Raw genomic sequence first — 22213 nt, forward strand, 5'->3', positions numbered from 1 at the left:
GAAACTTGACGTCAGTTGGTTCTGGGAGTGGTGTTGAGTTTCAAGGTATTTTTTCCCGTAAAGATGGATGGGAAACCTGTTAATGCGTTCCATGGTCCCGTTGAACTGCATATATTTTAGGCTAATGTAAAATAATGGGGTTGTTTTTAACACTTATATGCTGAAAACACAAATATAAAAGAAACGCTGAACTACAATTGAGAAACAGTTAAAAATCAATATAGAAAAACAATAAAACCTGCACTTTACACCTTTACTTCTTTATTGTTTCCTTATGCTTCTTAATCGTGGAGATGCTTGATCTTGGAATACCGTATTCCGTTCAGTAAAGGCGTATTCACATGAGAAGCTGGCTGTGCCGTTATTTCCTTTAGAGTGTGACTTATTGTACTAAAACAACAAGGGAGGAATTTCATTAGTGGAGAGAACTTATGAGCAGTAATAATTAAGAGAAGTTTAGTGTTTCTATGTCGTTCTTTTAATACATCGTCACATCAATCTGATTTTCACAATTTCTCAGCACCCCGAGCTATAACACAAGTTTAAAATTGAAACAAGAGGAAAATGCAGCTAAACACAGCATAAATACATGTGGAGCTTTCAAACTGGATTTGACGGTTATTCCACACAAATGCAGATTCGTCTCATATTCTCACTGATGTTTTGCTCAGGCCAAGCGCTGCACAAAGCGGCTGTACTTTGTTAATTTAAAATTAACAAGCTGAAGATGTTGACTTTAAGGGTACAGGATATGTTGCTGTATTGCCCCCTGTGATTTGGCCATCCCACTTTCTTCCTCAGACGGCTGTGTAGACAACCAGCCAGCCAATAGCACAGTTGAGCACGGTTGATAGCATTGCCAAGTCACCCGAGCGCCACTGCAGTTTGATAATCATGAAATGATTTTGACAGACCTGACATTAAGATTCTGTAATGCTCTGCCATCTTTTCAGTCTCAACACTCCTGGTTACTATAACTTGCACATTGTTACGTCTAGGGTAAATAAGAGCCATCGAAAACAGCACCTTTGTGTGTTCTACATCAGAGAAAGGTTCACTGATGGAGGTTATTTAAATTTATTCTGGTGTTCATCAAAGTACTCTTGATTAATTGTAGCTGTATGTGTGGGGGCAGCAATGCCCCGTTATATGGAAACATGTTTAACAGCCATTCAATCAATAAACTAACGTTTTTTTCCTAGATAGCTGCAAAAACTGTTAAGCTTCCCCAAACATCAGTTGACAGGAGACATTGTGGTTTGAGGAATAATTAGGCTCTTTCAAACATAAACTGACTTATCAGACAATATACACCTTTCTGCTGCTCAGGAGTCCAAGTTTCATGCTCTTTAAAATCAATGGTATTCTGACTTTGTAAACTTTATGTATCATTACACCCCTGTATTGTAGTATTAGGTTTTTAATATTTGATCAGGTATTTCTATTGTACAGAATCCAACATGTATGTGATCATGACCCGAGTGGCATGCTCAAAAGCTATTTAAATTATAACCACTATTTAGTACTGCAAGTCCAGTCCAATCAAGCAAGCTGTCTATTGTATAATGAAAGAATGAATAGTATTGCCATATAGATGGTGGCATTTCACCATGTTGTGCTGGGCACAAACCAGACTGTATACTGCATCAAGATGCACAAGATTCTGTAGCCATTACTAAGCTTTACATTTTTATGATGTCATTTATAGTAGATACAGTTGCAAACAGAAATATTCAACCCTATCACCTTAAAATATTATGGTCTTGTCTATAGAACTCAAATGGACAAATTTTGAGTTTAAATAAAAAAGTATCTGGTTCCTTTGGCAAATGCCCATGTGCACTATTATTCAACCCCCAGTCTCAGAACTTGGTGGATCATCCTTTTTCCCTTGATGATCTTTAATAAGTGAGTGTTAACAAGCTTCTGACACATCTCTTATAGAATCCTCATTGATTCTTTTAAGGGAAAAGCTTCCAGATTATTGAGGTTTGATGGATTTTGTGCTGGAACTGCTTTCTTTAAATCCCACAAATTTTCAATGGGATTTAAATCTGGAGACTGAGAAGACACTCCAGGATATTCCAGAACTTAGAAGTGTGCTTGGGATCTTTGTCTTGCTGGAAATTCTAATTATCACCAAAGTTCAGTTTCATAGAACGCATCACAGTCCTCCTCAAAAATATTTTTGTGAATAAATGATGCCATTCATACGGTCAAGATTGCCAAGATTTCCTGCAGTACAGAAACATCCCCACATCATGACAGCTCGATTATGGGGCTGGAATTTCTCTGGACATAAACTTTGTTCACTTTTTTCTTGTGTCAAACAAACCACTGTTCCATATGGCCAAATGGTTCCAGTTTTGATTTGTCACTCCATAGAACTTTGTCCCAGAACTCTGCAGGCTTATATTCCAGGTGACCTTTCCTGTGCTCCTTGGTCAAGAGTGGTGTGCGTTGGCCACATGAACAGCGATTGGCCTGTTGTTCAGATATGGGCGGGATTAAGCCGGATAGGGTCTCTCTCATAACTAATGCAGTTATGACCTCTGCTGGCTGATTGATGGTGCCTGCACAGAGATGAGAAAAGAGTGCTCTCAGGGTGTGTCTCTCCTTTCACAGTGCTGAGCTGCACTGCACTCGTCAAAGTGTAGGTAATAAGATGAATACGGCATGCTGCCCACGTGTCGGAGGGGGCGTGGGTTAGCTTCGTCCTCCTCGATCATAGCAGGGATCAGCATTGTTGGAGAGGAAGCATGATGCAATCGGGTAATTGGACACGCTAAAAGGGGAGAAAATGCATAATATATATATATAAATTTATAATATATTTATTACATATAGCTTTTTTGCTCCAGTCCCACCTAGGGGTGATAGGAGACAATAACACCCGAAGTTTGTTGGAAATGGAAGCAGTGGTTTTATTGCTTTGGTAGCGATCTCTAATTATTCTTTCTGTGCGGCCCGGTAATAAACAGCGCACTGCTCTAAGGCTCTGGGTGGTGTTTATAACACATCACAGCTGAAGCAAATTAAGGGTAGTTATTAAGTCCCTGTAGTGTAATCATATTGTAACACAACTTTAGCACAGACTACAGTACTACAGTACACTACTTGTTATATTAAAAAATATCCTGCTACTCAAAAATACTCATCATAAATATATCATTTATTTTCTTTACCTCATTTGCTGTATCATTCTACATCATTTAAAGAAAAATCAAGCTCTGCAGAAAAGTTTGCAGTGATAAATTCTTGTTTTCTTTAAGGGGTTAATTATTTCTGATTGCAACTCTAGCTGTGCTGTTTTTAAATGCATTTAAGTTTTAAAAGGGGTTACCATATTACCAAATGTTAGAGGACGTGTCAGCACCCAGCTGACCAACTGTGTCCCTCTTTCTACTAACAGTATTTGTCAGTGTAAAATGAATGATCATATGCCATTTATTATTTATGTGTTTCATTTTGTTCATGCATTTTTGTATTTTCTGTCAAGTTGTAAAACATTGTGAACTATTTGACCAAAAGTTTGTAGACATCACCTTAATATTACATGTCAAAGCGCTTGGGTAGAGCAGCGGGAAAACACGCTAGCCCACCCATAAATTTAGATTTAAAAATCTGATTGGCTGTGTCTATAGGGGAGGGACAATGGCTAGGGTTCCTTGTCACTGGGGCAATTATGATCTCTGCTGACCGTTTCAGGCACCTGCACAAAACCAGCTAATCACGGATGGCGCGTGATGCTGTGCTTTGTGAGGCCCCGTCCCTAGTAGATGAAAAGAAGCGGCACACACTGGAGGGAACACATGGCAGCCTTGGCCCTCCTCGATCAGAGGTGGGACGAGAGAGATGAGCTCCAAATTTGGAAAAAAGTACACATTTTGGTGAAGTTCTTTCTCAATGTGGAGAAAGAAAGAACTGAACTGTTGCCACAAAGTAGCATGCAGAAAATTCTTTATATAAAAAAAATCCCCTCCTTTGTTTAGACCAGGGGCAGGCAATGCAATTTTGCAAGGGGCCACATGAGGAACTGGGACTGTTGTGGAGGGCCAGATCAATATGCTAAACTTAATTCTGCACAATATTAATTGTATCTCTGTCTAAAGGCAGTAAATTGTATAGTTCTGATAAGCTGTTACTGGAGGAATAGATGTTACAATCAGGCAATGCAAATGAGAAGCAGGCAGAATAAAACCATCAACATTTAACTATTTTATTAACTTTCTTGAAAACAGTTTTGAACAAAATAAAAACCTGGATTTTAAAATGTGCACAGAGTGCTATTGCTATTTTATTTGTCTAATGACCTCATCTGCTGTTTTTCAGTTTTTTGTTATTGTTGGATATTATTTTTAGAAATCACAAAGCTGGTCTTGTCTGCTCCAGTCCTGGATGTGTAAAACTATGAAAAAAAATCTTGTTGCTTTTGCAGTCCAGATGTGAGCGCTCAAGTTCTTGTATTTCTCTGTGTGTTTAGTACCATAATGGAATCCTTAAACACAGCGATCTGGTTGCCACAAACTGAATAAACAGCTTTACATCTGACTTAAGTAAATAAATACCTAGTAGTCCATGTCTTGTTGAAACATTTTGTATCAATCGCACTCACAGTTCCATTGGCCACATTACAGTGAAGCTGAATAAACACACACGCATCGGCGGACAAATTTAAGTAAACTGGAAAAATCCCTTTAAAATAAAAACAGTGCTATTGTATTACATGTATGATGTACACTTATTTACGTCTTATTTCATATTACCACTGACCTCATGCGGGCCGGTTGTGGCCCAGGGGCTGTATAATGCCCAGGTGTGGTCTAGACCAGGGGTGTCAAACTCATTTTCACCGAGGGCCACATCAGCATTATCAAAGGGCCAATTGTAATGTATTCTGCTGTGATTGCAGTCTGTTTTTTTTCTTGGAGGCTAAATTCTGCATTTATATTGTCCTCCTTTACCACAGACACAGCCTCATAACACAAGAGACGCACCGGTTTCTCTTCCTGAAGCACAAACTTGTTTTCATTTTTATTAAATTTCCTCCTGCTTAATTTTCTTACTTATCTTCTTGTACATTTTGGGATTATGTGTAAATATTTCTTAACATCATCTACTGGCGGGCTGTGTCACTTTGCAGGTCACAAAATCAGCATGCATTTTGAGAGATGCAGTTAATGTAGGATTTTACAGTGTATTTTAAGACAATTGTTTTGCCCTCATTAATAGTTTATCCCCCTTGCTCAGCTAGACAGACAGACAGACAGACAGACAGCTCTCTTCAGAATACAGTCGGGTTTATTTGCTTCCCAGCTGTGTGATACACTGTGTGCACCAGAATGAAGTAAAAATACAAACAATAAAAACAATAAAGAACTTAATACAGTAAAAGCACACAGCTGTAGTCAAGTGTTACATCTGGTACAATATGAGATTAAACCAAACGTAAAATAGCGCTAACGAGTTAGCATTTTGTGTAAAGATACTAATTGCTATAGTAACGGTAACAACTGTATTTAATTATGGTAAATTTGTAACTAAAACGCTGTGATATACTCACTAAACATTTACTAACAACTGAGAATATAAACGCCACTACTTACAGACGATGCTTTGGTATTATACTGCAAGATAATTATTTATATTTATTACTATTGTTTACATTACTACCCGCGTTCTTTTGCCGTAAAAGTCACATGGCTTCTCAGCGAAGGTCAAAGTTAGTTGCCATGACTACGATGTCAACAGTTGCACTTAAAGGCGCAGGTGTCCCATTAAAATATAACTGCGTCTCTGTAACGACTCGAACCATCACAACAATCATTACAGTCGTTTAAGCTCTCGCGGGCCGCATAAAATGACGTGGCGGGCCGGATCTGGCCCGTGGGCCGTGAGTTTGACACCCCTGGTCTAGACCATCCCAATAAAAAGACCCAACTCATTATTCCTTTTGTTTACAGCTTGCACTATGGTACCCAACTATAGCATCCTCCCCAGCATCCACAGATCCCAGATTTGTCCAATAGACTATCAGAACGTGCAAAGTAACTTCATTCCAGAGTAGGATTTTTACAGCTCCACTGTCCAGTGACTGTGATTCAGCCCAGCCAATAATTTGCGTTTAGCATTGTGATCTCGGGCAAGTGTGCACTGCAGCAGTGAGTGATGCCATCAAGAATAAATAGTTTTACATTCTTTGACCCTTAGCTGACCAGTTTTGTTTGCTTGTGTGGCATACTGTTGAGACCAAGTGTTTGCTCTTTAAATTGTGATTAGCATAACATAAATGTACCTAACTGTACACCTTGTAGAGAAAGGTGTGGGTAAAACTTTTGGCCATGTCATAAGCCTGATAAGTCAAATTTATTAATATAGCACTTTGTACAATGAACATGGTCTCAGAGCAACTTTACAGAATCCAGGACCAACAGACAAAAACCCCTATTGAGCAAGAAGAGGGCGACTGTGGCAAGGAAAAACTCCCTTAAAAATTACAGGAACAAACCTTGAGAGGAACCAGACTCAGCAGGGACCCATCCTCTTTGGGTGGCCTAGAGGGTACAAATCATACAAACACAAAATTGAAGAGTTGAAAAGTGAAAGTTGTAACTAGCAATAAATAATTGGAGTTCTTCCTTGTTCAGTCCAGTCTGTGATAAAGTCCATTGTAAGTTCTGGACATTTTTGGTGCAAACACACCAGGTTCCCATCAAATAAGATGGTAAGTGGTTTTGTTGAGCTCAGTGCTTAATGGTTAGTGTTTGTATTTTGAAAGTTTACACTGATGGTAATATTCCTAACCTACTTTTATTCAAAGCAGTAAAATTTGCAGAGTAAATATGTTTTATTACAGTAGCACTAAATATATCCAGGCAAAAGGATCCTTCCTGTTTCTACATTCTTAGCTGAAATCCTGCTGCGGAATGCAGTCTCATCCAAAAAAGAAAGATTATCTTTACCCTAAGAAATGAGGCGAAGCTTTTAAGACTGTCCAGGTTTTCTTTTTAAACTGTGGGGAATGAGCCTCAAAATAATCCATCAGGCTAATCTAAAACAGAAGCGCTCGCCAAAGTCATGATTGGACTGACACAGGATGAGATAGATTTCAAGTTAATACGCCTCACTTCCTTCCACAAACAGCAGGCTGCACGTCTCAGCAGCCTCAAGAACTGACACTTCCATTAAAAAAAGACTGACTGATAGATAAATAAATTAAATAAATACTTAGTATAAAAGTTAGTGTAAAATGCACATTGCATCAATATGCTTTTATCAGCTCTTTCAATATTCCTAATCTTGCATTACTTAAGAAATTGAGTGCACAAAAACCAAGTGGACAAAAGTTGAGATGAATGTTAAAAGCTGCAGTGCCACAACGATGTTCTTATACAGCGGCCCCCAACCTTTTTTGCACCATGGACCTGTTTCATATAAGATATAATTTCACAGACCGGCGGGGGCAGGAGGATTTAAAATAAAATTATACGACAAGCATAATAAAAAAGAAACAGTGCATAACAATACTAGTCACCAATTATGGAAAATCAGTGGGAACCCTGAGCTTTCTTTGCTGCAATGAGACGCTCCAACCTAGGGGTGATGGGAGACAATAACTCCTGAAGTGTGTTCCTAATGTCCAGTCTACTCTGTAACTTGGTTTGGTTGCCATCACTGCAGAAAATCCCTCTTCACAAAGATAGGATGTTGGAAATGGAAGCAGTGTTTTCATCGCTTTTGTAGCGATCTCTTATTATTTATTCTGTCTGTGCGGCCCGGTAATAAATGGCCGATGGTTGGGGACCACTGTTCTTAAACTAATAGACTAAAGAGAATAATCATTGAGTCAAGTAAAAAATATCCTGGCTAGCATAAATGTTAAGTCTCATTACAAATCATCACAGGTTGTTACGACAAAAATCAACTGGCTTGAACAGTCACTAAATATTATCTGATTGGCCACTATGAGCCAGCAGAAAGATCCAAGCAGATCAGTTGGTAGCAATGCTTCAACTTGTGCTACAACTTTGAGAAAAAAATAACAAACAAGTTATGAGAAACTATATATACATTTTTATTTTAGTTTAATAAGTTATTAATTCAAATAAAGAAACAATATAAAATACACAATACAGAACACCAGTCACAGGTCTGGATTTTGACATGTAAAACATAGGCACCCTGAAGATTATGGCATATCCCATTTTACAGTACGTGTTGGTTCACATTAAAGCTGTGTACCATGTCCAAAACCACTATTTTTTATGAAAATACCGAAATGTATCAAAAGTTCACAGGATAGAAATTCATTGCAAATTCCTTGATTTTGCTAATACAAAAATGTCTTCACATTTGATAAACAACTCATTCGTCAGTCTCATAATAAGAAAATATTATTATGATAAAAGTTTGGCTTCGGTCATAAATAGTTTGGGCCTGTACATAAATATTGGCTCAAAGGCATCACACCGGATGAGACAGGTTGGATTCTTGCAAATAACCTTAAAGGTGTGCTGCTTAGAATGAAGTAGTTACAATGAGTACTGCACAACAACAAAATGTGTTTACTTCTTTACCTCACGCTGCTGGGTGTTTAGTACAAGAGTCCATCAGGTTTGCTTGCCGAGTAAAGTGTCTGTAACTGACACAGGTTGTAAACACTTTCAGCATTTTCAGGTGACGCTTTACCCACTTGTTTCCAAGATATTTTCTTTTTATTTAGTCATAATCACATATTGACCAATGCACATTTAAGGCCAAACTAAATTGATAAATATTTCAGAGAAGGGATCAAGTAATTCAATAATATAAACTTTTTATCAGTCCAAGCCGTTTTATGTCCATAAGTAATCATGATAAGAGGGATGAACCAGCACAAAGAATACCTTCAGACATCCGGAGTTCTTCAAACTTTGCTTCTCTCTAGACCTTAAAACTTACACTTCTGAAATAAAGCAGGTTTGGTACGTGTAAGCGAAAGAATCCACAAACAATATTAATACAGTGGTACCTTGAAACTCAAGGTTCTGGGACTGGAGTTGAGTTTAAAAGGCGTCAAGTTTCAAGGTATTTTTTCCCATAAGGATGGATGGGAAACCTGTTAATGCGTTCCATGGTCCCGTGAACTTGCATATAGTTTAGGCATATGTAAAATAATGGGGTTGTTTTTGACACTTATACACTGAAAATAACAAAAATATAATATAAAAACACTAAAATAAAAAGCTGATTCTTACAATTGTTACAACCCCGAGCTGTAACGAAAGTGAAACAGGAGGAAAATCCAGATAAACACAGATACATGTGGAGCTTTTAGAGTGAATCTGATGGTTATTCCACACAAATGCAGATTTGTCTCATATGCGCACTTTGATGACGTATTACCGCACCGCTCAAGCCGAGCGCTGAACAAAGCGGCTGTTCATTGTTAATTTGAAATTAAATAAAAAAAAATTTTAAACAATTTGAACACATTGAGTTTAAGGGAAACGTTGAGTTTAAAAGGTACAAATTTCTCAATGAAGGGCATTGAGTTTAGGGGACGTTGAGTTACAAGGTACCACTGTAAAATATAAATAAAAATGGACTAATTATCATTTTTCAGCATGGCAAAAGGATGCAAGGTAAATCAGGTATAATTAATGCACACCTACTAATATACGTTCTGTATTTCTAAACATACACACATTAAACAACTAATTCCCTGCATTGAATTGGTACAGGAGTCTAACAGCTCACTACTTGACCTCTTTACTGAAAAAAATACACATGGATTTGCATTTAAAAACAATGTTGAATTTATGTCAGAAGTGTATCCAATCAACTGACTAATCAACTGACAGTTTTTCCACTGTATTGCTTGCATTTTAATTGGCACTAATTCCTTTTCATATGAAACAATCTCTGCAGATTTTGTGACACTTTTTTTTTTTTTTTTAATAAAAATTTTTAACATTGTTTTACACACTTTGGTTACACTGATGACAGGACGGGTAATTACTGGTTACACAAGATTCATCAGTTCGAGTCTTTAATGTCAAACACAGTCATGGACAATTTTTTAATCTCAATTCACCTCACTTGCGTGTCTTTGGACTGTGGGAGGATAAAACTGAGCTCCCGGAGGAAATCCACGCAGACACGGGGAGAACATGCAAACTCCACACAAAAAGGACCTGAACTGCTCCACCAGTACCTTCTTGCTGTGCGGTGACAGTGCTACCCACTGAGCCACCGTGCCACCCTGCTCTTTAGTTTTCACCATGGTTGCAACACATCTTGAAAACTTGAATCTCTGGGTGATTTTTATAGAATGACCCCCCCAACTCACTATTGTCAATATGTATGTTGTCTTGTTTCTTATTTTACATTAAACAGAACTGAAAAACAATCTATTTTTGGCATATGTGACAAACAAATCATTGCTTTGCTTATGCATTTACTCGCACTAAGCAGAGTCAGCTATAAAACATGAATACTTACTTTTCTGGGGTTTTAAGAGTGTTCTGGTGGTTGTAGGACAGACCGTTCAGGGGAAGGTGGACGAGGACTGAGTGAGGTACTGAGAGGGGAAGAGCTACGCAATGAGGTAAAAGACACACCCTGTCTGCGCATCTCCTGAACTGCCCTTTCCCTGAGAACATAAAAACCCAGTTAAACATGGTTGGTAAATTTGCTTGCAGTAGCACAATATATATGACCAAAAAGATTCATTATTCCTGACTAAACTTAGACATTTATTTTTAAACAGGATAATCAACTTCACCCAGAAAATGTGCTGACCAATAATAACATTCTTCTATTTTTCCGTAGCATTATATGCACAAACAGCAGAAACATGTTTGTTCTTTTATTTTTACTAACCACGTCAAGGCGTTTGTGATTGCAGTGGGTTTGGTGCTACATGAAAACAATAGTGCCAGACAGCAATACACCCAAATAGGGCAACAATCCATCGGAGATAATCACACACACTATGTACTCTTTCGCTTACACCTAAGGACAATTTAAAGCAGCATGGTTTTAAAAAAAATGGGAGGACACTGAAGGCAACCCATGTGAACGAGGAGAACTTTCACATTGATGCCATGTAGCAGACCAAAGTGACTTTCAGTTGCAACTGAATACACTTCAAGCACCCTAGAGTTAAGAGCCTTGCTCAGGGGCAGAAACAAGAATCGAACCCAGGTCATCAGGACCCATGATGCTGTGACATAACCCACTCACCCAATACTGATTTTATTTAAAACTATCCTTTCAACTGATGGCTCTGTTGGTCCACATGCATTAGGTGGCTGTGACTCACCTCTCGAAGCGCTCGGTTGTCAGCTGTCTTTTCAGCACATCCATCTCTGTCTGGAGCTGAGAGACCTTCCCACGCAGCTGTGAAACTTCCCTAACATGACCCGCCCTGAATCAACCAAACAAACACAGACCTTCAGCAAGATCCCTTCTACTGTCAGACAAGACCTACACTTAAGCTTATGTACTGTTTGTTTGTTTAATGGAATTTTAACGTCATGTTTTACAATTTGGTTACATTCATGACAAAAACAGTAGTTACTCAGTACACAAGATTCATCAGTTCACAAGTTTAATGACAAACACAGTCATGGACAATTTTATATCTCCAATTCACCTCACTTGCATGTCTTTGGACTGTGGAAGGAAACCGGAGCTCCCGGAGGAAAACCCATGCAGCCATGGGGAGAACATGCAAACTCCACACAGAAAGGACCTGGACCGCCCCTCCTGGGGATCAAACCCAGGACTTTCTTGCTGTGAGGCAACAGTGCTAACAACTAGGACACCGTGCCACCCAAGCTTCTGTACTGCAAGTGACTTTCAAAAGAACTTTTTTATTAATGGTAATTCGTAACACACCTCTCAATTTGCATACATTAATCTGATTGTGGCAATCAACAGATAAGTAAACATACATGTTTTTGTCATCAGTTGGTGACATATGGCATAGGAGTCCAAAAAAGCTTGCAATAGTTTTAAGTTTAACACTAAAACATTACACATATGTTTTTGCATTTTCCCTGTTTCTCCCAATCTAGTCATATCCAGTTACCCAGTTGTATCATTTTGCTGCAGTCCCGGAACAAAGACACAATCCCTCCAGCCTGCCCTCCCTTAGACACTTAGTCAATGATATCTGTATAGACACCTTGACTACCGCTAGCAGAGCTGAGATTTGAACTTCAGAGCTCTAGATCTCAGCAGTGAGCTTGCCTGCTCACTAATGTAAGTTTTTAGATTCTCACAATAATGCCATTTTTATATATTAATTACTGATCAGGATTGAACATGATTTCAGTTCATTCGGTGTCCCTTACGTTTTGTTGTCAGCAAGTGCCAGGCGGTCTTTGAGCACCTTTAGCTCTGACTCCCTCTCACTAGCACTGAGGTGGTTCTGAAACTCTTTTTGGCGGTTGGTAGAGAGTAGGGTCTCGAGATTCCGTACAGCCACCTTTTCACTGGCTAGCTGCTTCTTTAGAAGCTCCATCTCTGAGCGCACGTCTTCCAGCTCGCCTGTTCCCTGAGGTCAGTAGAAATACATGCGTAAAGCTTATGCCTTGTTTCAGAGAGTTTACTAAAAAAGCAGACATAAATCATGAGAATCTACACACAGGGCTTTTCTCTCCCTCTCTCACCCTCTCTAGCTCCATGCTTTTAGTGGTTAGCTGGCGTGTGGTTAGCTCTTTGCTAGAGTCCAGTTTCACACAGAGCTCTCGAACAGAGGCAAGATCAGCTAGCACTGAGGCCTTCTCTGCCCGAACTGACTGCAGCACCTCCTCCAGGCGAGACATTGCCCTCATTAAAGAGGATACCTGAGCCTCATATACCTGCAGAGCACTCATGTGCTGCACACACAAAAAAAGAGAGAATCAAATTGCAACTGTAAGCATAACATTTTGTACCGCATCCAACATACAGAAGGGAAAAACTGACTACACTACCAACAGCTAATTTAATTTAAACAGTAAACTAGTAGTAATTAGATTTACCACTTTTTAAATTAGATTTACCAGGATTCTCCACTTTTGTGGTGGTGGTGTTTAGGTTTTATTGATGCACACAACTGTACAACAGAAAATCTTTTTTTTTTTTTAATCTTTATTAGCCTCTATGTCCTGGTTAGGGCTGCAATGAGTCCAGCTTCCCATAGTGGGCTAGCGTACTGTACCACTGCGGCAGCCAAAGGTCCCCATAAGTATTTTTCAAAATGATTCTATGAAGGCCGTGAAATAGATTTGTAAAAATCTGATCATTTGAAAATCCTTTTGATGACTGTTAATGTATTACAGCCACACCGACCAGACATAACATTATGTCCACTGACAGGTGAAGTGAATAACACTGATTATCTTTTCATCACATCACCCGTTAGTGGGTGGGATATATTAGGCAGCAGGTGAACATTTTATCCTCAAAGTTGATGTGTTAGAAGCAAGAAAAATGGGCAAGCGTAAGGATTTGAGCGAGTTTGACAAGGGCCAAATTGTGATGGCTACACGACTGGGTCAGAGCATCTCCAAAACTGCAGCTCTTGTGGGGTGTTCCCGGTCTGCAGTGGTCAGTATCTATCAAAAGTGATCCAAGGAAGGAACAGTGGTAAACCAGTGACAGGGTTATGGGCGGCCAAGGCTCACCGATTCACGTGGGGAGCGAAGGTGCGAGGTCTGATCCAACAGACGAGCTACTGTAGCTCAAATTGCTGATGAAGTTAATGCTGGTTCTGATAGAAAGGTGTCAGAATACACAGTACATTACAATTGCAGGGCTGTTTTGGCAGCAAAAGGGGGACCAACACAATATTAGGAAGGTGGTCATGATGTTATGACTGATCAGTGTGTGACAAATGGTAGGGTTTCACAAATGCTTACATACATCTTCAAAAAGAACAATGAATGAATGTTTTTTGCTCCTCTGCTTACTTACCTCCTGAATCTCTCGGTCCTGCAGAGAAAGTTTCTCTCTAAGGTGCCTGCGCTCCGTGTCAGATGAGAGCAGCTCCAGTTTGATGGAGTTGTTAAGACCTTCAGCCTGCTGCAGTTTTTGCTCTCGCTCCTCAGCGTCCAAGTGTGCAGAGCGAAAATGCTCCAGCATCTCCCTGTTCTCCTGCTCCTGTTAAATGATCAGCACATTATCTGCTCTTTGCCTTTAAAGTTATATTGTTATTAGTAATCTGTTAGAGGCATATGGCAATACAAAAACATGCTAGGTGATTCAAAATTATATAACGTTATTTATGAAAAAAGTACATAATGCGTAGTTTAGACTTTTTTTTTACTCAGAATCCATGAAAATGCACAATTACGCGAAGTATTAATTCCCCCATATTTCCCTCATATATTCTCTTGTTGCTACATTCTGCACAGGCGTCCCTTCCGCCAATCAGGGTCCTTACACAGTGTATGAAGACCCACCCACACATAGTCCGGCCACCACCCTGCAGATACGGTGGCCATTTAGTATCTGCTGCAAGCACTGCCAATTACGCCCGCCAGATGGCACCCAGCCGACTGGTGGCAACACCGAGTTTCGAACAGAGGAGTTCAGAATCTCGGTGCTGGTGTGCTAGCAAAATATCCCGCTGAGCCACCTGGGAGCCCAAATTCGTCTTTTACAGAATATCTCCAGACTGTCCAGCATTCTAGGTTCTCTCCTCTTTTACGTACATAAAAAAAAGATGTCAAACACTACACTCAATTATGAGGAATCCATTCACTATATTGAGATGTGCAGAAACGTATGAAGGTTTACCTTAGTCGCCATAATTTTCTCGATCTTGGCCACCTCAGAAATGTAGGAGTGAACTCTCATCTTCAGTTCGTCCCTCTCTCTCAAAGCTGCTTCCATTTCTCTATGCACTGCCTATACGATAGCTCAGACAAACAGAATGTATAAGTGTGTGTGTGCTGGATTCTACTGATCATTAATATGATGAGATTATCTGCACATTTGACCAATACTAATTCATTCCTTCTTTCATACCAGGTGTTCTCTGGTCATGGTGGCCAGGTCGTCCTGTAGTCGGCGGTTTTCTCTAAGTGCTACCTCTCTGTCTCGGCTTACTACCGTCAGTTCTTCCTGCGACTGGTCTAGCTGTCTGCGCAAACTAGCAATCTCCCGCTCACGACTACTCAGCACCCCCTTCAGCTGACTGCAAATACAGAATACTTTTTTAAAACCACAAAAGGATCTTCACTGAGACAAACAACCACAAATAAATGTGCAAACTTCATGCAACTAAGATTAAATATCTACAAAATTAAATTGATTAAAAAATACAAGTATATACGTGAAAACTTACTCTAAAGAGCTCTCCATTTCTGTTATTGTGAGTCGGACCTCTGTAAGGGTCTTCTCCTGAAGAAATAACAAGAGAAAGATTTAAAAACTCACTACGAGTCTAAGGCTGGTGACTCTCACTTATGCCCCTTTTACACTGTATAGTACCCTGTGGTACAAGAAGTTTTTTCTTTGTTCTATTTTAGAATTTTACCCAATTTTTCTCCCAATTTAGCCTAGTCAATCTGCTGCTGGGGACCCCTAGTGGTGCCCATGGAGGGGGTGACTTGACTGACACACGCTCCCACGCTCTATTGATCCCTTCTTATACACCCACACATTGGAGGATTTGCGCATGAGGCCGGCTTCGCGCACTGAGAGCCACGCCCCGACCTCTGTGCTCCTCCACCACTGTGCAAACACCCTGGGCAGCCAGGTTCCTTTCACAGCCCCACCCCTCTGTTAAATCCGGTAATTTCCCACCAGACTGGAGGCCAATTTGTCTGCTGTAGGCATTGGCCAATTATGCCTGCTAGAGTGCGCCCAGCCGACCGGTAGGAGAGCCAAGACTCAAACCTGGGAGTTCAGAATCTCTGCGCTGGTGTGCTAGCGGCTAATCATTGCGCAAGAAGTTTTTTAAATGTGTGATCCCTTATAAAGTGGTTGTTTTCATCGCCAAAATGACCACTGTCCTTACATTTTCAAAAATCTGCATAAAAAAAGGCAATTAACATTGTCCTGTGTCAAAATAAAAACAAAAAGATACATTATATGAACAAAAGTATTAGGACTCCCCTTCAGATTTTTAAATAAATGTGTTTACAAGGAAATGACTTTCCAGTCTACAATTGTTGTGTTTATTTAAAATTTTCATTTAACACATACTGTTTTCTTCAACACTCTTTAAATCCTTTAAATTAAATAATTGTAAAAATATGAAATTGAGTATCACAACACTGCATCTGCCCTGTCAGAGTTTGAACATAAAAATATAAACATTTAATTAATTAAGACTAGGGTACCTTCTTTTGTAATTGCTCCTGCAACAGGACCATGCCCTCAGCTTTCTGGTCCACTGCCTCCTGCAAAGCATCTTTCTCATGATCCAGAGATGCTATAGCAGCCTGCAGGACTGCAACCTCGTCTTTTTTAGATGAACCGTGCTTACTCAATTCGGCTAGACACACACACAAACCTATTTTAGTAAAAAGTGCTTTTCGAACACTAGCTACATTTACATGAAGCATAACAACTCATTAATAATCAATCTGCTGTCTCAATTAGAATAATAAGATCCCCCTGGACAGGGCATCAATCCATCACAGGTTTTTGGGCAAGCCGTCAAACCTCAAATTCAAGCATGGATCTACTACTATGCCTCTTGAGTGCCTACCTCCTAACAAACTTCTGCACCTAAATTTTCAAATTCATAAACATTTCTTTTTACCTTGAATTATCTTCAGTGTTTAAGCTTAAATTTTGATTTTATATTTAATTGTTTGTATCCAGAGAGTGTAAAACATGACATTAAAATGCTAATAAACAACATTCATGACAGGAACGGTAGTTACTCATTACACAACGTTCATCAGTTCACAAGGTTATATCAAACACAGTCTTGGACAATTTAGTATCTCCAATTCACCTCACTTGCATGTCTTTGGACTGTGGGAGGAAACCGGAGCACCCGGAGTAAACCCACGCAGACACGGGGAGAACATGCAAACTCCACACAGAAAGGACCTGGACCTCCCCATTATATTTAATTAAAAATATTAATGTATTTTTATTGCCTTTTATTTGCACCTGTTAAACAACAAATGAGTAACACTAACTTCCTTTTAAAAATCATTAGCTTTTTACTATTATTAGTAACTTGGTGATGCATTACATTGTACATCTATGCATTTAGCAGATGCCTTAAGTGGCAGGCTGGTGGTAGTAGGCTTGAAACTTCAACCTTACAATTAATAGAGCCTCAACCACTGAGCCATCATGGACAGTATTACTTTAAAACCCCTATCCCAACCTAAACCTACTGTTTATTATAATGCCCATGTTAAAGTACTGCTCAGGGAGTTAGTACTAGCAATGCTTAGTAAGTAATATAAAATAAAACACATTCATGTGTTAGTGTAAAAAGAGGAGATACATACCAACTTTCTCGTCTAATTTGTCCAGTTGCTCATGAGCTGCCTGTAATTCGCTGTTTTTGACAGACAGTCTGTGCTGAACATCAGAAAGAGATTTTTCCATCTGCTCCTGCAGCAGCCTACACACAAAAATATGTTTTACTCTCCAGGGATCATGGGGATTTTAAAAAAAGCTACTTGTAGTAATAAAATACATTCATTGCCTGAATTAGAGAAATGTCTGGAGAGCCTCTAAAATATGCACACAGTTCATCTACAGGGGTTGGACAAAATAACTGAAACACCTGGTTTTAGACCACAATAATTTATTAGTATGGGGTAGGGCCTCCTTTTGCAGCCAATACAGCGTCAATTCGTCTTGGAAATGACATATACAAGTCCTGCACAGTGGTCAGAGGGATTTTAAGCCATTCTTCTTGCAGGATAGTGGCCAGGTCACTACGTGATGCTGGTGGAGGAAAACGTTTCCTGACTCGCTTCTCCAAAACACCCCAAAGTGGCTCAATAATATTTAGATCTGGTGACTGTGCAGGCCATGGGAGATGTTCAACTTCACTTTCATGTTCATCAAACCAATCTTTCACCAGTCTTGCTGTGTGTATTGGTGCATTGCCATCCTGATACACGGCACCGCCATTGGATGCACATGGTCCTCCAGAATGGTTCGGTAGTCCTTGGCAGTGACGCGCCCATCTAGCACAAGTATTGGGCCAAGGGAATGCCATGATATGGCAGCCCAAACCATCACTGATCCACCCCCATGCTTCACTCTGGGCATGCAACAGTCTGGGTGGTACGCTTCTTTGGGGCTTCTCCACACCGTAACTCTCCCGGATGTGGGGAAAACAGTAAAGGTGGACTCATCAGAGAACAATACATGTTTCACATTGTCCACAGCCCAAGATTTGCGCTCCTTGCACCATTGAAACCGACGTTTGGCATTGGCACGAGTGACCAAAGGTTTGGCTATAGCAGCCCGGCCGTGTATATCGACCCTGTGGAGCTCCCGACGGACAGTTCTGGTGGAAACAGGAGAGTTGAGGTGCACATTTAATTCTGCCGTGATTTGGGCAGCCGTGGTTTTATGTTTTTTGGATACAATCCGGGTTAGCACCCGAACATCCCTTTCAGACAGCTTCCTCTTGCGTCCACAGTTAATCCTGTTGGTTGTGGTTTGTCCTTCTTGGTGGTATGCTGACATTACCCTGGATACCGTGGCTCTTGATACATCACAAAGACTTGCTGTCTTGGTCACAGATGCGCCAGCAAGACGTGCACCAACAATTTGTCCTCTTTTGAACTCTGGTATGTCACCCATAATGTTGTGTGCATTGCAATATTTTGAGCAAAACTGTGCTCTTACCCTGCTAATTGAACCTTCACACTCTGCTCTTACTGGTGCAATGTGCAATTAATGAAGATTGGCCACCAGACTGGTCCAATTTAGCCATGAAACCTCCCACACTAAAATGACAGGTGTTTCAGTTTCATTGTCCAACCCCTGTACATGCACAGCTTAAGCAGATCACAATATTCTAATCATCAAATTTACATGCACTAATTAATATGATATTGAAAAGCTGTGAACAGTTGAGATGCAGTAGCATGTTTACATTTTAAATGAAGTCGGTTATAAATCTGCTATTTTATTAACCAATTAACATAATTATCTTTACGTGTACTATATACACACACACACCTGCTAACTGAGGAAAAAAGTATTTAAACACTTCATACATTTATAGTGGATGCTGGTCTCTTCAGTCATCATTATTGTTTGTTTTGAAGCACACTATGTGACTTGTGTCCAGAGACAGCTACTTGTTCCACAAACTGTTATACTGAGCCTGCTGTAAGCAAGCATTAGCAAATGAAGTAATAGAAATCCAGTACAAATCAAATAATTGATGTTATATGCTCTTATTAACCGACATTATTTAGCTAATATTTGATTTCTCAAAATCAGATGCCATCTGCACTTTGTTTTCAGTTATCAGGGTATGCAGTTTACATTATCTTCGGACTGTCTTTTGACTTTGTGTTATCCCTGACTTTCTGTTTTTTCTCTAATGATAGATGCTGCATCTAAAGATGAATGAGAATGCTGGTTTTGTTTTAAATATAAAATGGTTCAATAAAATCAAATCAATCAATTAATCATGTATAACTATAGAAATTGGTTATGATAAGATTCATAATTTACAGATAAACCAACTTATGAATAACTAGTGAATGAGTGAATATTTGGTGTACCTTAGTGCGCTGCTCTCTGCCCTCTGCTGAGCCATTTCCTCTGCATTCTTAAGCAGAGCAGCTGAACGAGCTTTTAGTTCTTCATTAACAGCTTCACGGCTTTCCTTTAATACAGCCACCTGAGTGCGCAAATCTGCTCTCTCCCTTCCCAACTACCGTTCACACACAACACACCCAAGACATTATAAATTCAATCAGAACCAGATTATGTAGTATAAGCATCACAATCCTTAACCTTAAAAAATTTGTTACAGCTGTATAGTTACTATTTACTCATCCTTTATTACTAGTACTGTTATTACTAATATATACATTAACTAATCTTTATTATTATTATTATTACTGTTATTATTATAATACATATTCTTTTTTTTTTATTAATATGCTTATTGTTATTATTGCTATTATGTATATAGTACTATGTACATAGATATGATTTCATATATGTAAATAGCTATAGTATAACTTTATATTAATATTAATCATAGGTATATGTTACTAATATTCTCTGTTTTTTGCACAATGCTACTACTTGCACTTCTGGTAGATGCTAACTACATTTCGTTGCCTTGTACCTGTACTGAGCAATGACAATAAAGTTGAATCTATCTATCTATATAGCGCCTTTCACAATCCCAAGGACGCTTTACAAAAACAACAAATAAACAAACAAACAAACAAAAGAAAAAAAACTCTAAGCAGAATAATGGGAAGTGTACAGAAAAGTTTTTAGTTGGGTTTTAAAAGAAGAAAGAGGAACAGTCACGAAAAGATATTGGAAGAGAATTCCAGAGTTGAGGGGCAGCAGCACTGGATAATCTGCCACCCACAGATGACAGTTTAAATTTGAGATTAGACAGAAGTCCAGTGCCAGCTGATCTGAGGGTGCGGGAGGGAAACAAAGCAGCTCACTCAGAGAGAAAGGAGCGAGACCATGAAGAGCTTTAAATGTTAAAAGAAGGATTTCATATTTGATTCGGCAGATAACTGGTAACCAATGAAGCTGCTGAAGAACATGTGTGATGTGTGCAGTGCGCTTGGTGAATGTGAGGACTCTAGCTGCTGAGTTCTGGATGTACTGAAGACGGTTTAGCAGTGTAGCAGGGAGACCATGGAAGAGAGAGTTGCAGTAGTCAAGACGAGAGAAAATGAAAGCATTGACCAACATTTTGGCATCAGTGTCAGCAAAAACTGAGCGGAGCCGTGCAATATTACACAGATGAAAGAAAGCAGTCGTGGTGAGAAGTTTAAAGTGGGGATTAAATGTCAGGGTGGAATCAAAGAGAATGCCAAGGTTTTTAACAACTTGAGCAGACCTTAGAGGTACACCATCAACCGCAATAGTGAAGTTGGTGCATTTTGCTAGCTGAGTTTTTGAAGCTGGTGTTAGTTAGTGAAGCTGGAATACATGGGAACTGTTAGCCCTTTGATGCGCTCGGTTACAGTCAGAATAATGGACCATGCTGGGCTTAATGCAATTAATTTGAGTCGAAACACAGCAAGACGTGGTAAAATAAATAAAAGGAGTCGAAATTCTTCTGCTGCACACACCAAAGGTGACACTTAGTTCATGTGCCTAGATCTTAGATCTTGTGATGTCGTCATGTGTTTGGTTCGTTCAGATGGCTACGATTCGTATTGCGCTCACACCAAAATGTATCGCACCAGAATGCGTTTAACAACAGACCGAGACCCCCCTTTGCTGAAGCACTCTCGGTCCGCTTATTTGATGCCCACCAGAGCAATCGCACCAGGGTTCGTTTTAATCAAACCAAAGTAAAGACACAACCTAAAAGATAGCCGCATCACAAAATGTTAACAATTCGAAAGGAAGCTTTTACACTTACTGTAACAAACTGCACTAACAGAGCAATAGCACCAGGGTTTGTTTTATCAAACCAAAGCTGAGAAGTATAAACACAGCCTAGCCTTGTCAACAAATGTTACAAAGACATTTATAATTTCGAAAGAAATGCACTATGTTCTCAAGTCCTCTGTTAAGTCTATGAGATACTACGGCATTAAAATATTCTTTATATTACTTATTAAATAAATATTGATTGCTGTACCATCTGAACAGTGTTTTCCAGCTCCAGCATCCTTATCTCCTCATACTCTCTGTCTGTCAGAGCTGAGGTCTGAGCTACCTGCACAAATTACAAACACACACAAGAAATTACTGGAAATGTGACAATCTTTGAAGTTGTTTGTTAAAACTCAGTAAGTCACCATTAACACATTTACATTATCTGTATGGGCTAACCAAAAGTGCAAAGCATAAATGGTCTAAAAAAACAAAAACACAAACTTTAAGTCTCTCACGAAGAGTGTCTCTTTCTGCAGTAACTTTGAGGAGCTCCAAATCTGCCTGATCACTCTGGCCACTCTTTCTCTGCTGTTGCTCAGTAGAAAACACCAAGTCCCTACGAATAACCATCAGCTCCTCCTGGGCCTAAAAATACACACACACACCACTGAGTAAACACACCTTATACACAAACAGTAAC

At 39.5% G+C, this 22213-nt stretch overlaps 1 protein-coding gene across 12 annotated transcripts in view; it reads right to left on the reverse strand.

Moving 5' to 3' along the window:
• Window positions 1-253: 253 nt before the first annotated feature.
• The window catches only part of cep135 (centrosomal protein 135), a 36864-nt gene continuing 14904 nt past the window's right edge, over window positions 254-22213 (reverse strand). For 2 of the 12 annotated variants that reach the window (XM_063002114.1, XM_063002116.1), the window contains 14 exons: window positions 22015-22158; window positions 21776-21853; window positions 19707-19858; window positions 17457-17572; window positions 16323-16477; window positions 15323-15378; window positions 15004-15172; window positions 14773-14883; window positions 13948-14133; window positions 12636-12869; window positions 12342-12544; window positions 11306-11410; window positions 10483-10633; window positions 8051-8944 (listed from right to left, as the gene is read on the reverse strand). In XM_063002114.1, coding sequence (XP_062858184.1) covers window positions 10495-10633; window positions 11306-11410; window positions 12342-12544; window positions 12636-12869; window positions 13948-14133; window positions 14773-14883; window positions 15004-15172; window positions 15323-15378; window positions 16323-16477; window positions 17457-17572; window positions 19707-19858; window positions 21776-21853; window positions 22015-22158 — 1848 coding nt within the window. In that variant the 3' untranslated portion in view covers window positions 8051-8944; window positions 10483-10494. Of the gene's footprint in view, window positions 391-1436; window positions 2786-6508; window positions 6555-8050; window positions 8945-10482; window positions 10634-11305; window positions 11411-12341; window positions 12545-12635; window positions 12870-13947; window positions 14134-14772; window positions 14884-15003; window positions 15173-15322; window positions 15379-16322; window positions 16478-17456; window positions 17573-19706; window positions 19859-21775; window positions 21854-22014; window positions 22159-22213 lie in introns of those variants that run through there. The other 10 variants (XR_010013721.1, XR_010013720.1, XR_010013722.1 and 7 more) reach the window with 10 other exon arrangements.

This window comes from Trichomycterus rosablanca, chromosome 9, assembly GCF_030014385.1.
Source record: "Trichomycterus rosablanca isolate fTriRos1 chromosome 9, fTriRos1.hap1, whole genome shotgun sequence".
In the NCBI taxonomy this organism is placed as follows: Eukaryota; Metazoa; Chordata; class Actinopteri; order Siluriformes; family Trichomycteridae; genus Trichomycterus; species Trichomycterus rosablanca.